Genomic DNA, 19,200 nt, shown 5'->3' with positions numbered 1-19,200 from the left:
ATATAAAAATATAAAATAGGGCCAGTCTGGTGGCACAGCAGTTAAGTGCGCACATTCCGCTTTGGCAGCCTGGGGTTCGCCAGTTCGGATCCCAGGTGCAGACATGGCACCGCTTGGCAAGCCATGCTGTGGTAGGCATCCTACATATAAAGCAGAGGAAGATGGGCACGGATATTAGCTCAGGGCCAGCCTTCCTCAGCAAAAAGAGGATTGGCGGCAGTTAGCTCAGGGCTAATCTTCCTCAAAAAAATAAATAAATAAATAAAGTAAAATAAAATAATATGAGGTAGCTAAAAGAGTCAATTTCATACAGACAGAAAGTAGAAGTGTGATTGCCGGGGCTGGAGGACGAGGGAGGAATGAATGGGAAGTCATGGTTTAATGGGGACAGTTTCAGTTTTGCAAGATGAAGAGGGTTCTGGAGATGCACAGTGGTGATGGCTGTACAACAATGAGAATGTACTTAGTGTCACTAAACTCTATACTTAAAAATGCCAGACCAGTGGTGTAGTGGTTTACGTTCACATGCTCCGCTTTCGTGGCCCGGGGTTCTCTGGTCTGGATCCTGGGCGCAGACCTACACACCACTCATCAAGCCATGCTGTGGTGGCATCCCACAAAGAAGAACTAGAAGGGGGCCAGCCCGGTAGCATAGTTGTTAAGTTTGAGCACTTGGCTTTGGCGGCCCAGGGTTCACAGGTTCAGATCCTGGGCACGGACCTACACACTGCTCATCAAGCCATGCTGTGGCAGCATCCCATATACAAAGTAGAGGAAGACTGGCAGGGACGTTAGCTCAGGGACCATCTTCCTCAAGCAAAAAGAAGATTGGCAATAGATAGTAGCTCAGGGCTAATCTTCCTCACACACACACAGAAAGCACCACCCCAAGCCAGCCCTAGTGGTCTAGTGGTTAAGTTTAGCATGCTCTGCCATCAGTGGCCTGGGTTTGGTTCCTGGGTGCCAACCTACAGCACTCGTCATCTGTCAGCGGCCACGCTGTGGTGGCAACCCACATACCAAAAAAAAAAAAAGAAGAAGAAGAAGAAGATTGGCAGCAGATGTTAGCCCAGGGTGAATCTTCCTCAGCAAAAAATAAACGACAAAAAAAAGAACTAGAAGGATTTACAACTAGGATATACAACTATGTACTGGGGCTTTGGGGAGGAAAAGAAAAAAAAAGAGGAAAAATGGCAACAGATGTTAGCTCAGGGTCAATCCTCCTCACCAAAGAGCATAAAAAAATGGCTAAAATGGTAAATTTTATGTTATGTATATTTTACCACAATTTAAAAACTTTACACACACACACATAAATAAGAAACTGGTAATGATGGCTGCCTCCAGGGAGAGAAATGGGTGTCTGAGGACAGGGCGGCAAGGAGATCTTTTATCATATTTAACCTTTTAAACCATCTTTTTCATTCTGTACTAGACACCTATTAAAAAAACTTTTTTTAAACCCAGCCTTATAGAAGAAGCCTTTTCCTTAATCATAAATCATTTATATCACTTCTTTAAGTAAAAATAGTCGGGGTTCACTGGTTTGGATCCCAGGTGCAGACATGGCACTGCTTGGCACACCATGCTGTGGTAGGCGTCCCACGTATAAAGTAGAGGAAGATGGGCACGGATGTTAGCTCAGGGCCAGTCTTCCTCAGCAAAATGAGGAGGATCAGCAGCAGTTAGCTCAGGGCTAATCTTCCTCAAAAAAAAAAATTTCAATCCAAATCAGGATTCCACTTCAGTTTTGAGGGCATTTATTAGATTTAAATGATGCAAGCTGCAAAAAAATTACACTTGTTCCCCTAAGAATATACTCACCAAAAGCTTGTCTTTATTTTTATCAGCTATTACAGAAAAGCCTCAAAGTCATCATAGAATAAAATTACCATTTTTATCAGTACACAACTTTTATTTCATCACAACCGAGCTAGCTGAATATAGAACTGTTTCAACAGCAAAAAGCCCTCATCATAATTCAAGACAAAACCAGCCTGCAATTACATGAGTTAGAAAACAAACCATGCTTATGTTGCAGTCTACTCTAAAGCTCTAACTTATATGTCAGAATTTAAAACACACAGACATACACACACACCCGCTCTGGATGCCTCCTAGTTTATCTAAAACCTACTTTTGTGAAGATCCACTGTTTTCTTGGATCTTCCAGAATGAGCACTGCAGCCGGGCCGCTGGCATCACAAGCCCTGTAGTCCCGCTCCCAAAGAGAAGGCAGCACTTGCAGGGCCTAGTACCACCCCTGACTCAAAGCAGGGGCTCAAATATTTACTGGGTGAATGAATAAATGATTATCTGCTGATAGGCCTGTCATCAAGCCTCACAAAGAAGAAATTCAGAAAGAAAGAAGTAAGAGATGCTTTGTTAATTTGAAGTCAGCACATGAGAGAAGTGAAGACTAGAGGATGGCTGCGACACAACTGGCTAAGTGGGCTCCAGACCTCATCTCATCCAAAAATTAAATACAAAAACAGGTATTTTAAAAACCATATGATGGGCCGGCCTGGCGGTGCAGCAGTTAAGTGCGCACCTTCTGCTTCGGCAGCCCGGGGTTCGCCAGTTCGGATCCCAGGTGCGGACATGGCACTGCTTGGCAAAAAGCCATGCTGTGGTAGGCGTCCTACATATAAAGTAGAGGAAGATGGGCATGGATGTTAGCTCAGGGCCAGTCTTCCTCAGCAAAAAGAGGAGGACTGGCAGTAGTTAGCTCAGGGCTAATCTGCCTCAAAAAAAGAAAAAGAAAACAAGCCACTTACCTATAAGATTCTTTTGTATGCATCAAATATGTGTGTATGAATATAGTACATCATCAAGTTTTTTAGGAAGAAAATATAGATGAACACTGACACGTTCTTAAGAGTAGGAAAGGACTTTCTAAGTATAAAAGCAACAGAAGAAATCATAACAGAAATTTTATGTATCAAAAAGACAAGCAGAGTCAAAAGATACGTGACAAAGTAGAAAACATATCTGCATGATGACAAAGAATTAATATCCTTAACACATTACAAGTTCTTACAAATCGACTTAAAAAGAAATATCCTGATGGAAGACTGAAGGCAGAACACAAACAGACAATTCACAAAGACCAAATACAAATGGCCAGTGATTACTGAGGTTCGGCCTCAGTAATAACCCAAGGAGCAGAAATTTAAAAGATGGATATCCAGTTCCGGGAGGGTACGAGAAGTGGCACTTTCTGACTGTGGTGGGAACTGGGACAGCCATCCTGGAAGGCGATGTGGTGATATCCACCAGCAACTCCAAGTCTAGGCTGCCGTTCTTCAAAAAGCGACTGGCACACGAGGAAGTTCAATCCAGTAGTATCCTTAATAGTGAACCATTGGGAAAACCAATAGGGAGAAAATGCAGGACAGTAAATCAGCACCAGACCACGCTGCTATTTAACAGAAATGAGGCAGAGATATGAATCCCAGGAACAGATGCAGAATATGTATAATACCATCTTCATTTTGTTAAAAATACAAAAGGTACATATTTGTACAGCCTGAGAAGAAGATTCAGAAGGATCTAAGTTATTAAGAATGGTTACTTTGGGTACTGGGCGCAGAGAGTAATGGGGAGCTTTCACTTTTTTACTTGGTATACTTTAAAATTGTCTGAATTTTCTACAAAAGCACGTATTATTTCTTATAATTTCTTAAAAAGGAAATGAAGAAAAGTAATAAGATATCAAGCACTTATCTACTAAAGACAGATTCTGTCCTTTAAGAATTCCCTTCAAAGTTCCTTGAAGCTCAAATGGCCGTGTCTTTCCCACTCATAAGTAACAGATATGTTTTAAAATATCTCTTCCTTTCTACATTTCTTAGAAGAAACTGTGCAGAGTCACTACTACCTGTTTTATAAAATCTGTTCATAATCTGAGAAAAAGACGGTTAAAACATAACCGCCCCCCGTCCCAGGCCTAGCATCCACCAGAAGAAACCCATTCACTGCCCATATTACATTTAGTCCACACAATTTCTGAGACAATGCACAAAGCACCAGCCACACAACTCCCACCAGCATAAATACGTGGTGTACAAAGAACGTCCTGTCAGCAGGGCCCAGAGCACACCCCACAGCAGTAAAGGGGAAGGACAATTTGAGTCACAGGATGAGGAGTGGAACCAAATTGGGGACTTGGAGGCAGTGCAATGCTCTTCACTTCCTTCCACACCTTCTGGTCTACTCTGCCCAAACCCTGCCGCTCATGTAGTCCCTAAACAGTCCCTAAAGAGGCTATCTGTTACGGATGTCCACACAGCTTTAGACTGAGGTGTCAGAAACCACTAGAGAGACATAACAAAGTGCTACTTGGGAGTCTCAGCTGGAAGCACAATGGCAGCTTATGTGTAAACACATTTTTTCTTAGGAAAAGAAATGGAAAAATTCAATTAGAACGTTCTGCCTTACCACATGAAATATCTGAAATCCAGGTGTCAAAACATCAAACGTGGAGTGACCACTGATTTTAAAAAAGCTTGAGATACTAAGCCTGACAGTGGAGAAATTAAGGAACCATTCATTTTTACAAAATTAAAGTCTACACAATGGCACCAAAGTAGCCAAAAGTGCAGCTGACAGAGCACCTGAGCATCAGACTTTGAATGGCCTGGATCTCCAGCTTTTCAAAAGGCATTCATTCTGCTCTAGAGTCTCAAGAGCCAGCCGTGCGTCTGGGTGCTCTCTTTAGTCCCCGTGGGAGGAGCGCGGCAAGCACGTACCATTAGCTGTGGGCTCTCCCATGCTGACAGCTTCCAGGAGGCCATCCTTCTAGAGGACCACACACCAGTTCCCATGTCTGAAAATGCATTACCACCTCTCACTAACGTTGACCAGGAAGTCATTTACCCCAAAACAAAGCAAACAAAGCACCATGCTGAAGGCCACTGGGCAACAGCAGCGGCGGCGGCAGGTGAAGAGCTTAGTCAAAGCGCTCTCAGCTCAGCTGACCTGCTTCAAGGTGAACTGAAGTTGCAGATCACCAGTTCCGGCTCTAATCTGACGCCCGCCCCCAGATCACACCGTGGCTACCAAGTAACCCTACCCAAACTGACCTTTCAGGGCTCAGGGAAGTGACTTTTTTTTATTATATGGCACAGTTTGGCACAGTTATGTCTTCAGTCTTTGGGGTACTTTTATACTGTCCAAGAGTAGTATATCTTGTTTTTTTCCTTTTTTTTTTTAAAAACAGATGGCCAAACCAGGACATATACTAAAAAAAAAAAAAGGAAGGTTACTTACCTGAGCCCTAACATTCCAGCTACCATGGAATCCTGTTGGAGCTGGTCTACAGAAGCAAGATGTATTCTGGGGAGTCACATGTCACATCAAAGCAGGAACTGGTGAGTCTGTATTTTTATGGAGCCTAAAACAAAGAAAACCGTAAGTTGAAAGCCCCCGTTGTGCTGCACGACCTCTTTCCCAGGGCTACGTGGACATTGTGAAGATAAACATATAGACAAAGTACTATGCTATTTCCTGGCTGACCTAGCTAGAAACAACGGCTAAACTGAAAATGACTGGCACGTAACACACTGCTAAAATAAAGGAAAGATTCATGCGGGTTAGAATCAGCACTATCACAGGTCTTGTCACCTCTGAGGGACACTGTGACACCATAAAGCATACCATTAGTGGTGATCTCTGGTAAGCATTTCTTGCACTATGCCATACAGAAATACTCAGGGAGAGAATACATGTTCAAGAGAACATGCAACATCAAAACGTCACTCCAAAAAGAACAAGTGAAATCCAGAGGCAAAGGCTCCCTTCTTTTTCAAGGAGCTGAAGTTGGAACAAGCTGCTGTAACTTCACGGAAAGGGGCTTTAACCCGGAGAGGAAAAAAACTGCATCAATGGAAACCAAGCGCCCTGGGAGAGCCAAAGCCATCCTCCCAAATCCACAAGTCTGTGTCAGAGCCTCTCAGAGCAGTAAAGTGCAACATTCAACAAACTGAGTTATTAGTTTGATAGTTTATCTTCTTCTTTTGAACACGTTCAAAAAAGGACTTTTGTCATTACATTTTTCACCGTTAAGATAACCATCATTTCCCTGTTAAAATCTAAACTGCCCCATATTAGCTAATCTCTGATACTTTGCCGGCCCAAGAGTAGCACTTTTATCTTCAGACTAAAAAAAGCCTAGAGTGTACAACTTAGAGACTACTTACACAATTACTTACGTACTCAAACCCAGAGGAAGGACAACACCAACCAAGTCTTTTACAGCTCTATAACTACCAGGATGGTACCTAGAATTATCTACTGAGGTGCAGAGGCCTTATAATTCCCTTAAACAGTCAAGTCATAAAATGCTTTGAAATCCCAGAAGTCAAGCTAACAGTATTACTCAGTTAGCTATATAATAAAAATCAAACTGGTACCCTGGCTGGGAGGCTCTGGAAAAGACACAACTTCTCACAGCTGCAATTTTTTTTTTACTTGTAAACTGAGGGAACTGGACCAAGGTTCCTTCCAGCTCTGAAAGTTTAAGATCTTTGATTAACTCAAGATTTCATGGGGAAAAGAAAGAGCCAGCAAACGAGAACAGTTAGGTGAAAACCCAATAAAGCAGTCATTGGCAGGTCCATATAGACAATGCCCACAGCTCTTAGGCAATGAAGACAAGTGAACCCCTCCTAAGGCTTGCTCCCAAGAGTCCAGACTTCTGCAGTTAACTGCGAAACAGCTATGGTGAGGACACAACCCTATGCCAGCAGACCCAACAGAAGCATGCCTGGAAGAAGTTATAAAGGCCAAGGCTTTATTCTCTCAACAGAATGGTCACCTCCCCTTTGATATGGGCGTGGGGCTGCCCTGCTGGCCCCCAAATCTCCACTCTTACTCAGTTCCTCCCCACACCTACCATCAAAGTAGTGGAACCAAGTATTTAAGCAATGGCATGCAAATCAAGCTTTCAATAGGGAAAGGTTTCTTGCAAGAGAAAGGCAGAAGAGAGCAGGTAAAGGCAGAAGAGCACAACTTTTGTGTAAGTGAGCCCAAGGAAGAGGAACCCGTTCACATCTGTCCTACTCAAAATGAGTTAAAGGCACAGTGGTGACAACAGCAGTTTGACTGGAGAGGACTGGTACAGAAGCACCAAGGACAAGGTCGTTCCGTGGGAGCAGCAATAATGCTCTACCCAAGAAAGAAGGTTGTGTCTGCCGGCAACCACACGAGGCTGGTCTGCACGCATGTCACCAGTGCAGAGGGCAGTGAAAACCAGCAGGTATCCTGCCATCCTCCCTGGAACTTACCACCAGTCTAGGACTATGTTTGTCCCCCTGTGCGCTTAAAACACCAGTTACTACAAATGTCAAACATTTTCTGTAATTCTCTCCTCCTCATAGATAACACAGGCAGCCTGGAGACAAACTGCTCTTAGCTAACTAAAAGATTTCCACTGATATTCAACTTTCTAAACGATTACAGGTTCCTGGACACATCATTTATCATGCAAACAGTCCCAGGCAGGTACATTAGCGACGGAGACTAACAATTTTACCTCTGTTCTTCTTTATTCTAGGTTAAAGAAGCGAGCTTCTCATTCCATCTCCACGTGGGGGAAGGAGTATTCCGGTGGGGGCAACATACATCGGACTCATCTAGCCAGTTTTTCTGTCAAAGTCCACAGCTTGCCTCCCCACCCCACTAGATTTGGCCACTCATAGGCAGGGCAGGCGGAGAAACAATGACTCTGGCTGGAAATTGCAAACAGAAGGCAAAATTGTATTCTAACCCTCCCAATATACAAACAGCACAAAAGTCAGAGAAAGGTTTGACTGCACCATGCTCTATCAGGTGAAATAAAGACCTGGCACTCTAGGTTTAAAGCATTCGAGGCAAATTTGTAACAAGAAAAAGACAGTGTGACAGGCCAGCACCAGCAAGAAAGTGTATAAGGTTTCTTCACACTATTAGGACACAGACTTCAGATGCCACCAGGCACTTTGCAGAGAAACTATATTCTGGAAGCTGTGCTGTTTAAAGGGCTAGGGGTATGACAAACAGCTAACTGGAGGGGCACCCGAGGAGGCAAACGCATTGCCAACGATGTGAAACAAAGCAGAGCCCTCATCTTGTCACGTCTCAGGTTCAGACGTACAAACCTTGGAATCTTCCTCAAGTGAGGCTTGTGTGGACAAGAATGTACCTCACTGATCAGCGATCTAGCTGACATGCCACAAATGGGTGATCTGTGGCAACTTATTTAATAAACTGTATGTCTACTAGATTGCCTGTGCCCTTTAAGGTTCTGACATGCCCGGGTAAGAAAATAAAAGCAAGTGTTTTGTAGGCTTCCTGACTGGGATTTGAAGTAGAAGTCCTAAAATGCCAATAAATAAGCCTATTTCCCCAAATCTCTTATGAAAATTCCCAAAAGACCTAAAAAATTCAGACCCTGGTTTTTTTTTTTGTAAGGATCCAGCATACTTCAAAAGACCCAAAAGGTCAGCTTAATCTCGTTGTTAACTGAAGTCACTGAGATCCAGATAAAAATTCCAGCCACGAAACTCAAATTTCTCCTCTAGAGTAATAATTGCCTATTAACTGAGTTTTACTTCCAAGACCCAAATATGCTTCATTTTTCTAGTATAACAAAATGCCTAAAACTTATGAGAGTCCCACAAAGTCTAAGCCACTTAGCATCACATGCCGGTAGGTTTGGTTCCATGATCACCAACCACCCCCTGAATTCGATCCTACCATCTCACAATTTGGGGTATGATCCCGCACAGGAGAGAGAGAGACCGTGTGAATGGCTCTACAGAGCCCATTCCTGTTCCTGGAAAATTAACCAGAAGCACACATCTGCCTGACCATGAGTCAGGAATATCAATTTTGTGGTGGAGCCCATTTCTGCTATAACCAATCCACACAGAGCGACCGCCACAGAGGTAATCCAGAGCAAGCTTTTCCCCCCCGGGTCCACACTTAGCAATGTCATAAACGGTCTCCTCTGTGAGACCAATCTTTTTAGAGTCTTCACAAAGACCTTACGTCTTCAGTGCAAAACCACAGAAACACTGGCACGCCACGTAAAAGTCACCTGAGTTTCAGTTTGGGTGATTCGGTCACAACCAAACCAAAAAGAAAATAAACTTTCAGGGACAATTGACAGGAACCAGAGCGATGCGATGAAGTGGCCTCATCTGGTACTGGTGATCTTGAGCAGGGCGTGCTCCAGGACTATGGGAGCCCGTTACATACTATGTCCCACTCCACTTATGTAACTGGACGATCCTGGCGAAGGGGGGAGGATGGGAAGGCGCTCATATTCTGAGGCCACAGCACCCCAAAGACCCCGGGGGCACGCACCCACCAAGGAGCCTCAGGTGCTGTCGGACACACAGTCCCCTACCCAAGGCTCCTGAAGCGAACTATAACCGCCTCTTTATGATGGGTTATGGGACCAGGAACACAATGTCTAGCCCCTTTTGTGGGTGGACAATAATTCCCACCTACTTGTTCTTGCTAGATGGGAAAGGAGATGGTGGACCGACCAGCTCACAGTGGGGGCAGAAAGTCATGGAATGGGCGAGAAGGAGGGGGAGGCAAAGCCTGGAGACGGGGGTGAGAACGCAGGAGCCCTTGTGGCGCACTCTCCCGACGGGAGGCGGACTGCGCACGCGCGCCGGTGGGGGGGCCGAGTAACGGGAGAGGGGGCGCGCGAGGGAGGGAGAGGGGAGAGCGCGATCCAGGGAGAGGCCGGGGCCGCGGGCGCGCGACGTCGCCGCGGGCCCGAAGCCCCGCGAAGGGCACGACGCGCGCGCAGCCCCGACAGGCGAAGACCCGGCGACAGGGGCGCCTGCGGGGCCGGGGGCCGGGATGCGCGCCGGAGGCGGACGGAAGGGAGGGGGGCGCCAGGCGAAAGCGGCCCTGGGAGGCCACGGCGAGGACAGTCACCCGCAAGTGCGGGTGACGGGCCGAGGGGGGGAGCCGTCACCGGCGGCGGCGGGAGGGGGAGGGTAGAGAGGAGGGACGCCATCCGCCAGCCGTGTCGCCCGACCCCGCGGGCCCCTCCCGCGCCACGTCCCGCCCCTACCCCCCGCCCCCCGGCAAGGGTCCCCGCCCGCAGCCGCGGCGGTCCCACTCACAGTCTCTCCTCCTCGCCTCCTCCTCCTCCTCCGCTCGGCGCGGCAGCGGCGGCGGCGGCCATTTTCCGGACGGCTTTTACCACAACCCTCTCTCCGAGAGGAGGGAGCGCGCGCGCCGCCGACGCCGGGACCCCGCACGGCCGACGTCGCGCCCCGCCCTCTCGGCCGGCCTGCGCGCTGCTGCACCTGCGCGCCCGCGCCCCGCCCCCGGAGCCGCCGCGAGCCCGCCCGCCATTGGGTGCGGCGGCCGTGGTAGGGCGGGGCCTCGGCGGCGACACCGCCAATTGGCAAGAGTTACTGTCCATTCCGGCCAGGGAAAAGGGGGCGGGCCCCCTGCCCAGCTGCTGATTGGCTACCGTCGGCCGTCATTTGAGGAAAAGAGGCGGCTTGGACGCGGAGGGGTTGGTTTAGTGGGCGGAATTTGAATATTAAGGATTAATGGGCCCTTGCGGATGCTGGGGCAAGTGGAGGCCTAGGCTCCCGTCGCCTTATTGCGCGGCCCTCCCGGGTCATTGACTTGCTGTCCACAAACGCACAAAGTACGCTCCAATAAGTGGTTCACTGCACCCGCATTTTCTCAATGTCACCATCTTCAGTAGAAACAGCAAACTTGCCTGCCGTGGAGCCTGATGTTCCAACCCAGGGACCTTGGTTTAAGAGGCCTACCCATTGCATTCTTTCATCTGAGTCTGCCTTGTGCCACACTCTCATAGGGGCAGGGAATAAACTGACAACGAATCACAGCCCTGGCCTTCGTGAAACTGGTGGAGGAAGAGGGTGCATGCCAAGGCTACACGAGACCTGTCGTTGGTGGACCAGATGGTTTGGTGGAGGTGTGGAGAAGGGGCAGTGGGAGCACAGAGGAATCAGCAGTTAGCTCTGCCTCTGGGAAAAGAGAAGACTTCCTAGAAGAAGTGATTTGGGAGCTAAGATCCAGCAATTCTGTTTCGGAAAAATATTTAAGAATATGAGAAAAGTTTTAGCCAATGGGGTGATCAGGACAGGACTGTTTGTCAAGGAAACATTACTCCGATTCCAGCCATCATCCAATTCATCTGATATTCCTTGTGCTACTCTGTGCTTAACAAGGAACCTTCTGATTCTGACTTGGCTCCCCCCCCACCCCGTTCATTTATTAAATACCTGCTATATGCCAGGCACCATTCCAGGCTCTGGATACACAGTACTGAACAAGACAGTGAACTAAGATTCTTATGGAGAAGATTCATACTAAACATACAAATAAGTATATAATATAGTGACACATAGTAATAAAGGCTTTGAGATAGATAAAGCTAGGGTGAAGGGGGTGCTATTTAGATATCCACAGGCTTCGGCCTCATTTTATTCCCCCATATGGATCTCTAGGGAGAGAACATTCCTAGCACATTCAAAGGCCCTGAGGAGATACTATGCCTGGCATGTTGGGGAGTAACAAGGGCTAGAGAGTGGTAGGGTTTGCAGTTGGACAGGCAGCTGGAGCCACCATGGGAACTGGGAGCTTATTCTGAGATGAGATGCCCTTGGAGGATTTTGAAGTGGGAACTGACATCATCAGATCTATGTTGTAGGTGCAGTGTGGAGAACTGTCCGTGGTGGGACAAAACTAGGAGGAAAAGCCCAGTCAGGAGGCCCTGATGACAGTCTAGGAGAGGTGATAGTGACTTTGACTAGGATGGTAGCAGTAGAGGTTCTGAGAAGTTGTGAGATTCAAGCTATATTTTCAAAATCAAGCAGAAAAGATTGGGAGCAGGGTATAGAGAAAGAGAAGAAACAAGGACGATTCCTGAGTTTTGGGCCTGAGCAACTGAGTGAAGGGGTGCCTTTCACCATGACGGGAAAACTGCAGGAAAAGTACGTTTTTGGAAGTAGAGATCAAGAGTTCTGTTTTGGTCATGTTAAGCCTGGGGTGCTGTTAAGCCCAGGGTTAGACGTGCAATTGGAGATATTGAGTAAGCGGTTGGGTCAACAAGCGGTCAACAAACTGAACATCCAACTCAAGAAGCTATAAAAGGAACAGCAGTGTAAACCTGAAGAAGCTAGAAGGAAGAAAAATAAAGATGACCAGAAATTTATGAAACAGAAACAAATGATAGAGAGGACTGAGAACATTGAGAGCTGATTCTTTGAAAAGCCAACCCTCTACCAAGCTCCACATAAGGAGAGAAGAGACGAGCAAATTGCATGAGAAATGAAAAGGAAATGCAACCACAGATACAATCGATTACACAATAGATGATAGATAAAACAGAAAAAGTTTTAAAAGGATATTATGAACAACTGTATGTCAGTAAATTGGAACACATAAGCAAAATGAATAAATTCCTGGACAAGCACAGCTTACAAAAACTGACTCTAGAAACAGAAAACCTGGATAGACTCTCTATAACCACAAAGAAATTGACTATATATTTTAAAATCTACCCTCCCCCCAAAAAGCAAGCTCAGAGAGCTTTACAGATGAGTTCTGCCAAATCTTTAATGAGTGGGTAATTCCAATCATAAACAGAAAAGAAAGAAATCTCTCCAAACTTATTTTATGAGACCGATGTTACTACTATAAAGAGCCAATAGAAGTATAGCAGAGGATGTAGAAATAGATGTAAAAATTCTAGACAAATAGACTGAATCCAGCAGGATATAATGATATAACGAAGTTGAGTTTTATCCTAAGAATGCAAGGATGGTTTAAAATTAGAAAAATCAACCTTAACATATTTAAGGGGAACAAATTATATGATTATTTCAACAGATGCAGGAAAAGTGTTTGATAAAATTCAACACCTACTTATGATCAACAAAAACAACAACTTTGGGAACTATGAATAGAAGGAGACTTCCTGAGTCTGATCAAAGGTAATATCTATAAAACCATGAGAGCAAACATCATATTTAATGGTGTTAAGTAGGAACAAAGCAAGAAACAGAACAAGAACTAAGGTGCAACATCATCCATGGGACATAACACCCAAGTATACTCTCCTCCCATTCTCTGACACCTTACCCTTGAAGTTTCACCATGAAGAGAGAGACCCATTAATCCCAAGTTGATTCCTTGGTTGTTAGGACACAGGCATATAGATCCAGCCAGTAATAAGAAGCTGGAAAAAGGGGCCATCCCGGTGGCATAACAGTTAAGTTCACACTTTCCCCTTTGTGGCCCAGGGTTCGTGGGTGTGGATCCCGGGCGTGGACCTACACACCGCTCGTCAAGCCATGCTGTGGCGGCATCCCACATACAAAATAGAGGAAGATTGCCACAGATTGCCACAGATGTTAGCTCAGGGACAAGCTTCCTCAAGCAAAAAGAGGAAGATTGGTAACAGAAGTTAGCACAAGGTCAATCTTCCTTACCAAAGCAAATAAGTAAAATAAAATCTTTTTTAAAAAGCTGGAAAAAGTAATGGGGAAAAAAGATTCAACTCACTCTAGCTACAGAAATTCTAAAACAGCTGGGAATAAACTTAATAAAAAATGCCAAAAACCTATATTAAAAAACTATAAAACTTTACTGGAAATCATATAATAAGACCTGAAAAAAAAAAAGAAACTACCATATTCCTGGAAAGGAAGAGTTGACATAATAAAGATGTCGTTTCTTCATAAATTAATCTGGAAATTCTTTGCCTGAGTCAAAATCCAGGAGTTTTTATAGACTGTAACAAGTTACTTCTAGATTGGGAAGAGTAAGTGAATAAGACTAGGAGTCAAGACATTTTCGAAAGAAAACCAATGAAGAGAGTCTTGCTAAATTCCTTAGTTTGAATAAACGGGACTTAAATGATACACTTTCAGTCTCACCATTGAAAAATAGAAAGATATACTAGAGTTTAAAGTATTTACGAGTGGAATTTAAAGTGGGCCATGTTAAAAAATGGAACTATGACATTTTTTAAATGTGTCCCCTTAAAAATAGGACTGTAGGACATAAAAGCCAGGAAAATATATATGAGAAGCAATTGACAGAAAACCAAAAACCAGAAGGATTTTATCGATGTGGCAGACAGAGCACAAACTTCTACTCCATCTGTTTAAAAATCTCTTGAACTGATAGAAAATACATATTCTTTACAAGAACAAATCCAAAATTACAATGGAAAATGAGAAGGGTAAAATAGTCCCAAATTTTAGAACTAACATCCAAGATGATGCCACAAAAAAATAAAAAACACAAATTTGTTTCAAACACCTCGGAACTTTTCCTAGAGTTGCTTATGTTAGACCCCTCAAAAACAAAAAAAGGACAGGGGCTGGCCCCGTGGCCGAGTGGTTAAGTTCGCGCGCTCCGCTGCAGGCGGCCCAGTGTTTCGTTAGTTCGAATCCTGGGCGCCGACATGGCACTGCTCATCAGACCACGCTGAGGCAGCGTCCCACGTGCCACAACTAGAAGAACCCACAACGAGGAATACACAACTATGTACCGGGGGGCTTTGGGGAGAAAAAGGAAAAAAAAAAAATCTTTAAAAAACAAAAAAAGGACAATCTCGGTAAATTCCAAAATGTAGAAATCATGCAGTTCAGTCTCTGGCAACAATACAATAAAATTCAAACTTAGGAACAAAAGAATGGGCAAAAGTAAGACAAAACAAAACAAACAGTCTCCACTTGGAAGTTTTAAAACAGTCTTCAAAATAAACTCTCTGGCTAAAGAGGACACAAAAACGAAAATTATGAATTCTTCAGAAATGACCAACAGTGAGAGCCCTACATATTAAACCTATGTTGTGTAGCCAAAGTGGTCATCTAGAAAAATTAATAACTTTAGCTACATTTATTAGAAAATAGAAAAATAGATAAGAAATGAATTGATTATGATTCATGCTCACACTCATGCACGTGTGCACACGCACACAAACACACAGTTTTCCTTCTTTACCCTTAGAAGCTCACTACAAGAAAAGGATCAAGGAATAGAAAAGAATAAACCCCTCAGAGTGAAGAGAATGTGGTAAGGATGGAGGCTATCCTTAATGGACAGATTTCAACATTTTTTGGAAAGCAGATGGGAATTAGTTGATTCAAAAAAATAGGCAGGAAAGATCCAGCCTAGAATATTTGACAAGGGAACTACAGACGATGTGGGAGCCAGTTTGCCAGCTAGAACACCAGAGAGTAGGCTCAGCACCAGCAGGCATGTGGTGGAAGGCGATAGAATTAAATAGGACTGCACGCATGGGGATTGATCGCGAGGCCTCCACTACAGAATGACTGCACCAGTTAGAACCTCTTCTCCTCCACCAGATGGCCGAGCTGCAGCTGGTGCAGGCCTGCAGGGAAAATACCTGACAGTTCTCTAAAGAGTGGGATGAAAGTCTGAAGAGAGCTAGGGCTTGCAGCGTGGATGCTGGCAACCCCTAAACAATTTTCTCCTCATTCTAGCATTTGTGGGATGTGAACTCCATTCTTTAGCTCCCTGCCCTACACAGAGGACTCATAGCACGAAAACGGACCTATTACCCTAAAGCAGATTAAATCTGCAATAGCTATCCAGCCCTTCTTTTTTTGTTAAAATTTTAAAAAAATGGTAATGTGTCTAGGCTCTAGTTTCAAAATGGCATCCCCGCTTCTTTATTAAATATAAACCAACCACTAAGGACCATCAGAAATTTGAAGAAGGCCTTTAACATGAAAAATAGTCAAGTATAGATGGCTAATGAACACATGAAAAGATGTTCAACATCACTAATCATCAGGGAAATGCAAATCAAAACTACACTATGATACCACCTTATGCCTGTTAAAATGGCTATAATCACTAAGACTAAAAATAACAAATGTTGGAGAGGGCATGGAGACACAGGAACCCTCACACACTGCTGGTGGGAATGCAAACTGGTGCAGCCACTATGGAAAACAGTATGGAGATTCCTCAAAAAACTGCAAATAGAACTACCATATGACCCAGCTATCCCACTACTGGGTATCTACCTAAACAACTTGAAATAAGCAATCCAAAGTAACATATGCACCCCTATGTTCATTGCAGCACTATTCACAATAGCCAAGGCATGGAAGCAACGCAAGTGCCAATCACCCATGATTGGATAAAGAAGATGCGGCATATATACACAAGGGAATACTACTCAGCCGGAAATAAAAGACAAATTCATCCCATTTGCAATAACATGGAAGGACCTAGAGGGAATTATGCTAAGTGAAATAAGCCAGACTGAGAAAGACAAACACCAGATGATTTCACTCATATGTGGACTATAAACAAGTACTGAGATAAAGAAAACAGTTCAGTGGTTACCAGGGGAAGAGGGTTGGCTGGGGGCACTGGGGGTGAAGGGGAGCACTTATGTGGTGACAGTCAAGAAATAATGCACAACTGAAATCTCACATTGATGTAAACTATTATGAACTCAATAAAAAAAGATAGTCAAGTATAGTCTATAGGGGAAAAATGAACTTGGAGGAATCCCAGAAAAGGCAGGGAATATATGGAAAAATTTTAAATTTAATTAGCATATTCAGAGAACTAAGAGAAAATATTGTATCCACAAAACAAGAACAGAATATTATATAAAAGGAGTGGAGAACGAAAAAAGTATTCTTGGAAATGAAACATGATTATTGAAGTTCAAATTCCAATAGAAATATTGAAAGATAAAACTGAAGAAGTCTCCCAGGAAATAGAACAAAACAACAGAGACAAAAAATATGAGAGAAAATATAAGCACTTTGAAGAGTGATCTAGGAAGTCCAGCAAGCAACTGGCAAGAGTTCTTGAGAGACAAAACTGAGAAAAAGGAATAGGAATCAGAATAAATAGCATGAGACTTCATAACAACACTGGATGATAAAAGGTATTAGGGCAACAATTAAAAAAAAGATAATAGGGCAATGCTTTCAAAATTCCAAGAGAAAATGACTTTCACTTTAGAATTCTGCACCAGCCAAAATATCCATCAAATATGACAATGGAATAAAAATATTTGTAGATATGCAAGAACTAAGAAAATTTACTTCTCAAATATACTTTTTTAAGGAAACTACTTGAGGATGTTCTCCAGAAAAACAAGGGTATAAGCCAAGAAAAAGGAAGATATGGGATCCACAAGACAGTGGATCTAATCCAGGAAACAGTGACAGGAAACCCCAGGGATGCCAACTGGGCAGAAGGCCTGATTGGCAGTCAGTTCAGGTTGGAGTAGGAGAATGGCAGCCTCTGGGAGAGAGGACTCCAAGAATCAAAAAAAAAAAAAAAAAAAAGTGGGGGCGGGCCTGGTGATACAGAGGTTAAGTGCACACATTCCGCCTTGGTGGCCTGGGGTTCACTAGTTCGGCTCCCGGGTGTGGACATGGCACCGCTCGTCAAGCCATGCTGTGGCAGGCGTCCCACATATAAAGTGGAGGAAGATGGGCATGGATATTAGCTCAGGGCTAGTCTTCCTCAGCAAAAAGAGGAGGATTGGCAGATGTTAGCTCAGGGCTGATCTTCCTCAAATTAATTAATTAATTAATTAATTTTTTAAAAAGTGTGTGTACGTGAACTCAACATATTAGATAGTGTGATTGTGAATTTGAAGAAAATAGAATATCATGATGGTGATTGGTACAGGAAAATAAGGAAAAGCAATTCGAAACAGCAGGGAAAAAAGAACTGTGCAAGAAAGTTACGATCAGGGGCTGGCCCCGAGGTCGAGTGGTTAAGCTCGCGCACTTTGCTTCGGTGGCCCAGGGTTCCGCCAGTTTGAATCCTGGGCACGGACATGGCACTGCTCATCAAGCCATGCTGAAGCGATGTCCCACATGCCGCAACTAGAAGGACCCACAACTAAAAATACACAACTATGTACCCGGGGGGCTTTGGGGAGAAAAAGGGAAAATAAATCTTTTTTTAAAAAAAAGTTATGATCAAAATAAAAGGCAAAGTAAAATATATTATAATTTTACCAGTTGATGGTGTGTAAGAAAAGAGAATCAATTGGACCTTGAAGCTAAGAAAATTCTGTTTTCAATTGTCCCAGGGGTCATCAAATTAGACTTATAAGAAGGAAATGTAGTCCTAGCATGCCTCCTCTTGATCTGGCATTAAAAAATATTTACATAAATATCATAATGTGAATTTTTGTCTTAGGTTTTCAATTTTTAGAGTCAACCTATGCAAAAAACAAGGAGGGATAAGTTTTTGTTGCAGAATGGGACTCAGCTCTCTTCCCCTGTGTGTAGTAAAGGGTTAACCTGGGTGTTCCTGAGGGTGGTCTCAGGGACCCCTCATGCATCACGTTTGATATTCATACTGTTATCTTTAGTTCTCTGTAAGTTTAAAAAATACACTCCAACCTCTCGTTTCATTAACTTTCGATAGTAATGTATCTTGGACCACTTGGTATCAGCTACACTTTACTTTTGCAGCGTCAGAGCTAACATTTGCACCCCATCCTGAGAAAGATGAAAAGATAATTGCTGAGGGAGAGGTGGGGGAGTGGAGGGAGGGGGAACAAAAGCATAACAGGGTTTGAAGGGGCCCAATAAATGATATCCATTTTTTTTCCCTCCCCGAGTGTCATGGAACTTGACAATGTGATTCTAAGGGTCGTCAGAGTAAATGCACAAGATGGCCAAGAAAATACCGCCTCAAGGGAAGATTTGCCTTACCAGCTATCCAAACACACTCTGACTCGACAGTGGTGAAAACAGTGCAGCTGCAGTGCTGAAAGAGACAAATGATCGACGGAACTGAGTAGACCCCCAAAGCGACCCAAACACAGTTGGGGCAGATCCCCCTTCTGCCTTGTTGGTAGAGCCATGGTTATATTCCGGCTTCCACTCTTACCTTGTGTGCTTCATGAATAAATCCTGCTGCAGCAAACTGTGGCGGCTGGAGACTCAGTTCTGGCCAATGAGAAGTTCAAGCAAGTCCTCCAGGGGCTTGGGGGAAGCCGCAGGCCTTCTGCTCCTCCTGGACTGGGTTGGGTCTGAAGGTGACATCTGAACTGCTGGCAGTAGCTCAATCAGGCATCAGGGGTCTCTTTATGAGAACTTCCTGTGTGGATAAGGGTTCCCCCCGCCCATAACTACTTTTTCTGTTGCCTTGATCACAAGTTGCTTGTGACCCCAAGGTGGC

The 19,200-nt window shown here is 44.2% G+C and overlaps 1 protein-coding gene across 1 annotated transcript in view; it reads right to left on the bottom strand.

Moving 5' to 3' along the window:
- The window catches only part of MECP2 (methyl-CpG binding protein 2), a 73,952-nt gene extending 63,695 nt beyond the window's left edge, over nt 1-10,257 (bottom strand). The window contains exon 1 of the mRNA XM_046673693.1: nt 10,128-10,257. Coding sequence (XP_046529649.1) covers nt 10,128-10,189 — 62 coding nt within the window. The 5' untranslated portion in view covers nt 10,190-10,257. The remainder of the gene's footprint in view (nt 1-10,127) is intronic.
- Between the last annotated feature and the right edge of the window lie 8,943 nt (nt 10,258-19,200).

The sequence above is a fragment of the Equus quagga genome, chromosome 10, assembly GCF_021613505.1.
Source record: "Equus quagga isolate Etosha38 chromosome 10, UCLA_HA_Equagga_1.0, whole genome shotgun sequence".
NCBI classification, from domain to species: domain Eukaryota; kingdom Metazoa; phylum Chordata; class Mammalia; order Perissodactyla; family Equidae; genus Equus; species Equus quagga.
This window is presented reverse-complemented; position numbering and strand designations above follow the sequence as displayed.